Genomic DNA, 10638 nt, shown 5'->3' with positions numbered 1-10638 from the left:
TAGAGTCGAGTACTATTCCCTGAATGCATATCAGCCATGTATTAAGAAACCATGGTACGTATCGAATATTCATTTATGAGCCTGGGCTCATCTGCTTGAACAGTAAATTCAAAAAAGATTTTAAAAAATATAAAATGTTTTATCATCCAAGGTACTCAAATGTGTGATGTCCATGCAAAATTTCATCGTTTGGACAGTAAAGTTTCGCAGAGACCACAATTTTGCTTTTCTTTTGTTGAAAACTACTCTAAACACCACCAAATTTGACATAACATCACGCACTTGAACATCTTTCATGCTAAAAAAATTCAGATGTTTTGAAATTTTCTAGTATTTTTTATTTTTTAATTGTTCATGCAAGGGAGCAGGTGAGCTCGGGAGCCGGATCACTTGCCCTGTCCCATACATATATGATACTTTTGGTACTCCCTCTACCCAGATGCATTGAGCGTTTAATGAGCTGCGTGTAGCCAAAGTTCAAGGAAAATGTTCGAAAGAAAGAAAATCAAACCGTGGGTCCCTTTCACTGACGACTAATATTCTTTTGGAAGCGCTATGCATCATCCGGGAGATGATTTGAAAAGATCAACCGCCTCGCCGACCATTGGATGGAACTCATAATAACAAACTGATTGACCGTCATGCCTTGTGAGGATCAGCCTCTGCATCATGGAAAGAGACCCCTGTTGCAAACATCCCTTAATCGCTTTTTTTCCTTCTGAAAGGAGACCCTTGTTGTAGAAAAAAACCTTCGTTGTTGCCCCGCTTCGTCAGAGCAGCGCCAACCTTTGCAACAAGGATAGTGTTGCACTCAACCTACTGCAACAAGAGGCTTGTTGCAATCACCCCGAAACCTTTTTTCCTTCTAAAACACGACCTCTGTTGTAGAATAAAATCCCTTAACTGCTGCTTGCAAATAGAGTTGGGGAGGTCTCCACCGGCGGGGACCGGTGTCTTCGTCGTCATCACCACAGAGATCTGCGTTGGTCGTCGTCGCAGCCACACAGATGCAGCCACAACCACCTCCCTAGCCCTAACTGTTCTTCAAAAGACTGACCACTACACTTGAATGGTTTGCAATAAGAGTGGTGTTGCAAACCTGGCCTTGGGTCGGGGTTGTTGCGGGTCGTCGAATCAGATTTTGATCGAACGGTCACCGTGGTTGTCAACGCATGCGCCATATCAACCAGTTGAGCGAAAGTGTTTTTCATAGTTATTAATACATTTTCTGCAACAAAAGTATCATACTAAAAATACTCCTTTGCACTCGGCCGCTCCAACAAATAAATCGATCTACATGGAGCGCTCAACCCACATGATTTGTTGCCGGGGCCTAGCATGTGTGGTAAGATGGATGATTTTGTGCACGTACACGCGAAGGCTGGGTAAGGCATGAGGGCTTCAGACCCACCCAAATCTACACTAATCGCTCCTAATCCACCTAATCCTTAAGGGAGTTGCTGGCCACTTTCCAAAACAGGGCTACGAAAAAGTGAGCGCGCGTGCGAGAGATGGTCATGCCCCCGTTATAGTTTGATTATGTACAGGAAATCATAGTTCCTCCATCTGTAAAGAGAATATTTGGAATTTGCGCTGAAATCCGTTAAATGCGTTTTAGCCCCTCTCACCTCCCTATATGTTAATTCCTTTGCGTTATTAAGCCCATCACGAGGCTCATTTTCTCTCCTTCCTTTTATGCCTCTGCCACGCTCATACTAACCAAACCCAACTCATATATTGGATCTTTCTCTTTTTCATTGTGCAGCCACGAGCACAATTTGAGGAGTTAATTCCATGGTTCGTCTAGGATGAATGAGACCCGCATTTCACCCTTTATTTCTTGATTCTAGAGAAGGTTTGTAGAAATTCTACCAATTTCTTGATTGTGTTGGGGATCAAACTCACAAACCACATTGAAGAAATTCGTTAAAATTTGTCCAATGACACAAAGAACTTCCTTCCAAGGAAAAATTTGATTTAGATTGATCTAAGGTGCATGCCATCTCAATTAGTAATTGAGTAGGCTCAACCTTTCTTGTCCTATGTATACAAGCTAATGGATCTAAATATGCGGTTCTTAGGTTCATGGATCTCAATGCACTCCATGCAAGTTTAGTGGTGTCTTGTGAAGTTTTACTCTTTTACAACTAAAAATACATTCAAACCACATTGAAGAACATGGGAAGTAACAAAATGACCTAAATTTTGTGAGTGAAAGTATTTCAAGTTGCATATATAGCTCACTAGTCCTTTTCCAACAGCTTTGAAGTTTCATTAGTAGAAAATAATTATCTTGTCAGTTAAACAAATGGAAACTTGCTGCATTTTGTTCAAAACAAAAAAGGGAGCAGCTACGCGTCCACCGGCGGATATTAGAAACATCCGCCACATGGAGCTCTGTTGGATCAGCGCTCTGACAGCAGTCGGATCTAACCACCGCCTGTGCATGACCATCTCCTTAGTTCCTGCAACAATCTCTCAGTTTCGGAAACAGATTCCCATGTCCGCCGTCCTGACACAGCTGTGCCCAGCACGGCGCCAGCCCCCACCACCGCAAAATCGCTGCTGCCGGCGCGCAGGGGGAACTAGTCCTTGCCGTGCTCGTCGGAGCTGATGTTCCTCCTCCGTCTCAGCCTCGCAAGCAGCTGCTAGCTTCAATCCAGCACGACAGCGACAACCTCTCACGCCCGGCGCTTCTTCGGCGTTTTCTGCAAACGGAGCTATGTTTCTGAAACATGCCTCATGTTGCAATGTCTGGCCACTCACTCTCTAACGTCGGGCGCTCCTCCGGCGTTGCAACTCGGGCTATGTTTCTGAAACAAGACCCCTGTTGCAGAAGAAAAAAAAACCTTTACGACCAAAACATTTCTTTTCTTTCTGAAACAAAAGATATATTGTAGAAATCTTTCGAAACAAGACCCTAATTGCAGAAAAAATAATTCACCTCCTAATTGTTTTTTCTTTCTTTCTCAAACCAGTCTTGTGTTGAAGAAATCTACTGAAATAAGACCCTTATTGCAAGAGAAAGACTGGTCGCGAGGGACTGGCTTGTGGCCAACGTGGCTACTTGATCATGATTGATCTGACGGCTACGTAAGCGGGCATTAGCCGGCTGAAGGATAGCATTTTCCAACAAAAAAACTCCACAAATCAATTAATTCAGTATCAACAAGGAATCACACACACTATTAGCTCAGTGCCATCTCTTTCATCGATGCGCCTCGAAGATCACAACCAAGGTATCATGGAGAAATACATATTGGCGGATCATGGTCGTAGCGTCGTGGAGAATCAACAATTGCTCACCACCATTGTCGGCCACGGCGGTAATGGGTGTGAAGTTTTGGGTTGACAGCTGCAGTGGTTAAAGCTAAGTCGGGATGGATGCGGGGCGGCGAGGTGAGATGCGAGCTCGGGGTGGAGGTTTTCGGGAGGAGATGGTGGGGATGGGAACGAGGGGAGGGTGGGTTTGGGGAAGGTACCATTAATGCGGACGCGTTATGGGTGAAGACGTGGCTAGAATATTGAGCAGTTTTGGAACAAAACGACAGATTTTGGAATGAATCTCGGTCGTGAGAAGAAAAATGCATCGACTTCTATCCGTTGGTTTGACGGTTGGCTCTTGTCAGATGTCTGCGGGGAAGTGTTTCCCTATTTAAATTGGTGGAATAATGTGTAAAGAAGTAAGATGGTACTATTTAAATTGGTGGTGTGCATAAGCGAAATTGCATAGCTCGACCAGAAGAGGGCATTCAAGGAAAATCAAAATCTGCCCATGGCCCACGCGAGAGGAGGAAGAAAATTGAAAACTGCAATGACAGATAAAACTTACCGGACGGACAAAAGTATTTTTATAGCGCAACCTTATTCGCTGATGATCGTTTTGTATTTTGATCTTATTTAAGACGCAACCTGGTAATCATATTGATAGTGATCGGTTAGAAACTTGTAAATTTGTTCAGTGACTCCAAGAAAAAAAAATATTGCTCCACCAATTTAGAAAGGCGACCATATGGTCAAATTTGATTTAGATTGAGCCAAGTGGCATGCCATCCCAATTAGTAAGAGTAGGTTCAACCTTTCTTGACCTATGTATACAAATTAATGGATGTAAATATGTAGTTCTTACGTTCATGGATCTCACTGCACTCCCTTGCAAGTTTAGTGATGTCTGGTGTAGTTTTACTCATTTACAACTAAAAAATATGTTCAAACTACATTGAATAACAGGAAGTATGAGAATGAGCTAAATTTTGGGAGTGGAAGTATTTCAAGTTGCACATAAAGCTGACTAGTCCTTTTTCAACAGCTTCAAAATTTCATTAGTAGAAAATAATTCTTTTATCAGTACACAAATGGAAACTTGCTGCATGTTCTTCGAAACAAAAAAGTCCACCAATCAATTAACTCTGTATCAACAAGGAACCCTCAGTGCAATCTCTTTCATCGATGCACTACACATAATTATTAGCTCCGACCCCCAATATCAACCTACGACCTTCAAAAAATTGAGCCAAGAAACCGGCTCATATATCACAGCACTTTGCTCCCTCAAGTTACATGTACAACAACTTCACGAATGAACAACCATATGGTATATCTTCTACAGCAGTCAGTTTCTCTCTACCAGTATACTAAACTGGACACTATCACAGTTTAACGGAGCTGGACAGTCTACCAAAAATGTCACTGAGATTGGTGATGGAAAAATTGCATCCCTGGAGGTGGCTGCAAAGGCCTGAAAGGTGGTGCACCAGGCTGCTGAAGCGTAAACTGCATCGGGGGCGCAACATTCATCTGCATTTGCTGCTGAAGCATCTGCTGTGTAGGTGGTTGAGGCTGTGTCTGCGCCCTTGCTAGGTTCATCATCTGCGGCGGTGGTGGAGGTGGGGGTGGATTCATGGTGTTCATGCTGTATGGCATGCCCATAATTAAACCTCCAGGCTGCTGGACAAAGTGCTGTGGAGGGGCCTGGTAGATATTGTATTGGGGCTGTGGCGCAGAAGCTTGGCCTTGCACAGGAGTTTGCTGTACCAAGATTGTCTGGGGCTGCTGTGCTGCTGTGGTGACCATTGACGGCATTGGTACGAAGGCAGCAGCATTCGCAACGCTTGGGACCTGTGAGGATTGTTCGACTTTCATCCTTTTATCTGAGCGTATCTCAGATGAATTTTCAGCAGCAAACTTGGAAAGTGCAGATTGGAGTATTTGCTGAGAGTTTGATGATGATGCAATCTTGTCCGCGAGGATAGCAGCAGCTGTCTTCTGCTGGCCCTTTACTTGCCCATTAGAGAGTGAATTTCCTGGCTCTACTGATGATGCTAGCTTGGAAGATGGAATGATTGGCTCATTGTTGAGCCTCCGTTGCATGTTGGCCGTTTCTTCTACCATTGCTTCAGCCAACTGTCAACAGAAACATCAAAATGGTATTATTCATAGATGTTACAGATAAGCTACAAGTATCAACCTTCAAAGGTTTGGGAAACATTACCTGCAACTGAGTGCGGACCTTCTCCAGCTCCGATTCCTGAATAACTTAAAAATAAGATTACACAGATCCAAGATGAAGTTGGAAGCCATGGACAAAGTATCAACCTATGTACATGAAAAAGCTTAAAATACATTACTATATTACTGATAAAACAGTAATTCTGACCTGTTCCTGCAATGCCTCTTTCAATTCAGACACAACAGCTGCTCTATTTTCTTCAACTGCTTTGAGCTTTTCGATGCATTTTTTCATGGTAGCCTCCTCATCCTTCAATTTTGTGCAAAGAGTCTCACGACGAGGATCCTCAGCTACAGAGAGAAAGAGAGAATAACATCACAAAACATGCTAAGACGGCCAAGATGGAGAACTCCTGTTAACAAACAGTACCTTTGTTACAGGCACTGTCAACATCCTTCTCCATCTTTCCAACATGACGCATAGATGTCTTGCAGTTTTCGAGGTCAGCATCTTCATCTGCTTGTTCACTGAGAACAGTATGCAACGCAGATACAATTCTCTCTGCAGTTCCTCCAACGCCTAGTCTCTGAAAAGACAACAACAAAACTTGAATAATTTCTACCCAAAATCCACCGGCGAAATATAGAATGTAGCAAACAGGGAGAAAATCTTACCAGTTTTACAGAACGTGAATCTCTTTTAACAATCTTGATGGATGAACTGTGAGAGCGCTTTTTGGTCATATCTAATACAGGAAGGGGGGCAGTTCCAAGCATCACATCCTTGATGCCCCCGGCACGTGAACCAAAAACTCTCCTTTCTTGCCATATATCAACCTAGAACACAATGGTGCAGTTTTAAAGTAACACATTATGATTATCTTCTAACAACATATAGCAACCAGAGTTAACCAACTATAAGTACAGATATATACTCACCAGCCTAGAGACCGTCTTCTTCCCACGGTCGTCACCCTTTTCAGCTACATCTTTAAGTGTTGTTGGGAGGACCTTCCAGAATTCTTCTACAAACTCGGTGCCATTGCGCTTACTGTTCTGTAGGATGTCATTAGCCAGATAAAGGAAAGGGACCTTTTGTTCATTTCCAGAATTATGGAACTGCTTGGCCCATGTTTGGACAATTAGCTCTGCATCCTTCCGATGGTAAATGCACCAATGCGACAGCGCTAATACAGGGGAAAAGTCAAGGCAACAACAAGATCATGGTAAGAAATATTAAGACAGACAAAACTACCGACTTATGCTCCTGATTCCTGAACATATCAAGATATTAGGTCAAAGAGTACCGTTTTTAAGTAGGCTCTAGTGCTTTACCATAAGCAGTAACATCCAGAGAGCTCCCGTGAAGTAAGAACAAAAAAAGGGCAGAAAACGGACACAAGAATTTGCAATTTTTAGAAGCCACAAAATGCCTTCTCGCCCCCTTCGTGCTTATTCCCATTCAAGGATATATCCTTTCGAATAAGTTAGTGGATATACACAGACATAGCATGGGCGCAAGAACTAAGGAGGACAAATCAAGAAAAAAGGGCGTTCTTTCTACAGAAAGTTGAATATTCAGCGCAGAAAATTTGCAACTCGACACTAAACTTCAGAATCACCAAACAGATCTCTCGAGCAATTTGGGCGACAAAATCAAATCAAGGATACTTTCGATGCACTGCTGCGTGTTGTTGAGCTTGGCGAGCTTGTCGGCGAGTATCTCCTCGCTGAACGCGCTGCTCATGGCCGCCTGCCGTCCGACCCTCGAGTCGTCGTTACGGCGTGGATTTTTAGGCTGTGAGGGAGGTTGCTGGCTGACTGCTAGTAGGAGAGGGGGCGTGGAGACCGCGGCGGCGACAGCGGAGACATCGGCCGCCGAAATCTCTACGGGTGGGTTAGATGTGGATTGGATCGCGAGGTCTAGCCGGCTAGGGTTTGGACTTTGGGAGGGAGGGAGGGAGGTAAAAAAGAGGAGTGTCACTCGAATCGGTTCGGGCGCTTCGCTGCCTCGCCGCCGGGCTGCTCCTCGGTCGTTCTCTTACTGAGTTGTTTATATTTTCGTTTCAGTCAAATCTGCTCTCTACCCCAACCGTCCGATTTCAATCCAGCGCCCGCTGGTGTTCTTCCTCCTCCTAAACCGCATTGTTTTCTTTCGCGCCTAACTCGCATCTGAACAAGTCAAGTTTCTTCTTCCCCTCCGGCAAGGCCCTGGCGAGCCCTCGCTAACGATGTTGTAGTTGCCCGCTGTGTGCAATCTCGAGCTCGGCGAGTGTCTAATTTGAGCGGCAGCCAAAAAGAAAAGCCCCCCCCCCCCACACCCGAATTGGCGAACCCTCATCCTCCCCTCTGGCGGCAATGTGTGGCCGGACGCAGTGCCCCCGACTCGAGCTTGGGGATGGTTTATCTCCTCTTTGGACAAAATGGACTAAATCGGGGGGGGGGGGGGGGGGGGGGAGGGGCATAAACGGCTAAAAAATAGCTATTGCAAAGAGTTTTAGAACCTACAACCATCACATGTGGAAAGTACTAAAAATTAGGCATTATCATGATACCGACTTTGAAACAGTGGTACAAATTATATTACACTCATTTTATCAACATGTAGTGAAGCACCATGGACAAGTATCAACTAAAGTAAAGATGTATATCCAACAAAAAATAAGGCACTTTCAGTTAGTAACGTCTTTCTCGTTCCGGTACATATTTTTGTCGTATATGTCATTTTTGTCGCTAAGTAGATTGGACTTACATTTGAGGTCATGACTATGTACCTAACTGCAATACAGTGGATGTATAATAATGAGGCGTCACCTCATGTTATCAGATGGACATGTGGCACAAGTTTTACTCAGGTTTGAGCTCGCGTGTAGCGAATAATAACCTTACTTCTCCTTATATGAAGATTATATCACAAATGGATTTTGCAATGGTGTGTACAATGGCGTGTTTGGCAAGTTGAGGATTAAGTTGCTGAAGATGGGGGTGTGGACGACATGATCATGAATGACCTAATCAAGCTAATCTAGGGTTTTTGGAGGGGTTGAAAGCCCCCTCTTTGCTTGAGGGAATGGCCTTATATATTGATCTTGGTCAGTGGATGCCATCCTCCATCTTGCCTTCTTGGCGGACAAGTCCTAGACTCCCCCATCTTTGGTAGTCACACAATTGCTCTTAAGAAAAACCAAGGGTGGGCACATCAAAGAACCAACCGCCCAGGCATGGCCCCCTAGTACGACATATATACGACAAATACAACCCAGAAATTAGTATACAGGCATGGGAATACTGTTGGAAATATGCCCTAGAGGCAATAATAAATAAGTTATTATTATATTTCCTTGTTCATGATAATCGTTTATTATCCATGCTATAATTGTATTGATAGGAAACTCAGATACATGTGTGGATACATAGACAACACCATGTCCCTAGTAAGTCTCTAGTTGACTAGCTCGTTGATCAATAGATGGTTACGGTTTCCTGACCATGGACATTGGATGTCGTTGATAACGGGATCACATCATTAGGAGAATGATGTGATGGACAAGACCCAATCCTAAGCATAGCACTAGATCGTGTAGTTCGTATGCTATAGCTTTTCTAATGTCAAGTATCATTTTCTTAGACCATGAGATTGTGCAACTCCCGGATACCGTAGGAGTGCTTTGGGTGTGCCAAACGTCACAACGTAACTGGGTGGCTATAAAGGTACACTACAGGTATCTCCGAAAGTGTCTGTTGGGTTGGCACGAATCGAGACTGGGATTTGTCACTCCGTGTAAACGGAGAGGTATCTCTGGGCCCACTCGGTAGGACATCATCATAATGTGCACAATGTGATCAAGGAGTTGATCACGTGATGATGTGTTATGGAACGAGTAAAGAGACTTGCCGGTAACGAGATTGAACAAGGTATCGGGATACCAACGATCGAATCTCGGGCAAGTATCGTACCGCTAGACAAAGGGAATTGTATACGGGATTGATTAAGTCCTTGACATCGTGGTTCATCCGATGAGATCATCGTGGAACATGTGGGAGCCAACATGGGTATCCAGATCCCGCTGTTGGTTATTGACCGGAGAGTCATCTCGGTCATGTCTGCATGTCTCCCGAACCCGTAGGGTCTACACACTTAAGGTTCGGTGACGCTAGGGTTATAGAGATATTAGTATGCGGTAACCCGAAAGTTGTTCGGAGTCCCGGATGAGATCCCGGACGTCACGAGGAGTTCCGGAATGGTCCGGAGGTAAAGAATTATATATAGGAAGTGCTATTTCGGCCATCGGGACAAGTTTCGGTGTCACCGGTATTGTACCGGGACCACCGGAAGGGTCCCGGGGGTCCACCGGGTGGGGCCACCTGCCCCGGGGGGCCACATGGGCTGTAGGGGGTGCGCCTTGGCCTACATGGGCCAAGGGCACCAGCCCCAAGAAGCCCATGCGCCAAGAGAAGAGAAAAAGGGGAGAGTCCTAAAAGGGGAAGGCACCTCCGAGGTGCCTTGGGGAGGATGGACTCCTCCCCCCCTTGGCCGCACCCTTCCTTGGAGGAAGGGGCAAGGGCTGCGCCTCCCCCTCTCCCTTGGCCCTATATATAGTGGGGAAAAGGAGGAGCAACCATACCTAAGCCCTGGCGCCTCCCTCTCCCTCCCATGACACATCTCCCTCCTCCCGCAGCGCTTGGCGAAGCCCTGTTGGAATCCCGCTACTTCCATCACCACGCCGTCGTGTTGTTGGATCTCCATCAACCTCTCCTCCCCCCTTGCTGGATCAAGAAGGAGGAGACGTTGCTGCTCCGTACGTGTGTTGAACGCGGAGGTGCCGTCCGTTCGGCGCTAGGATCATCGGTGATTTGGATCACGACGAGTACGACTCCGTGAACCCCATTCTCTTGAACGCTTCCGTGCGCGATCTACAAGGGTATGTAGATCCACTCCTCCCTCGTTGCTAGATGACTCCATAGATTGATCTTGGTGACACGTAGGAAAATTTTGAATTATTGCTACGTTCCCCAACAAATACAACAAATCAACTTCCCTCGACAAGCCCCTCGTCGGCATTCCTAATGAAGCTATGTGCACGTTACCCAAGTCATTTGCCTTCCTTGAAGTCGCTTGGCAGCTTATTCTATGTTGGTCTGGTTCGATGAAGCAACTACTCCCTTGTGTTTGTTTGGTTGATCATATTT

At 45.3% G+C, this 10638-nt stretch overlaps 1 protein-coding gene across 1 annotated transcript; it reads right to left on the bottom strand.

Moving 5' to 3' along the window:
• Window positions 1–4391: 4391 nt before the first annotated feature.
• On the bottom strand, window positions 4392–7477 carry LOC125508215 (uncharacterized). Its single transcript, XM_048672832.2, has 7 exons — window positions 7120–7477; window positions 6388–6635; window positions 6124–6285; window positions 5879–6035; window positions 5657–5799; window positions 5492–5527; window positions 4392–5403 (listed from the first exon to the last, which is right to left on the bottom strand). The coding sequence occupies exons 1-7, from the start codon at window positions 7193–7195 to the stop codon at window positions 4687–4689; spliced, it is 1539 nt and encodes a 512-aa protein (XP_048528789.1). The 5' UTR covers window positions 7196–7477; the 3' UTR covers window positions 4392–4686.
• Window positions 7478–10638: the final 3161 nt, after the last annotated feature.

Source organism: Triticum urartu, chromosome 5A (genome assembly GCF_056163025.1).
Source record: "Triticum urartu cultivar PI428250 chromosome 5A, HENAU_Tu73, whole genome shotgun sequence".
Lineage (NCBI taxonomy): Eukaryota > Viridiplantae > Streptophyta > Magnoliopsida > Poales > Poaceae > Triticum > Triticum urartu.
The sequence above is the reverse complement of the archived record's forward strand: the minus strand, read 5'-3'. Positions and strand labels throughout refer to the sequence as shown.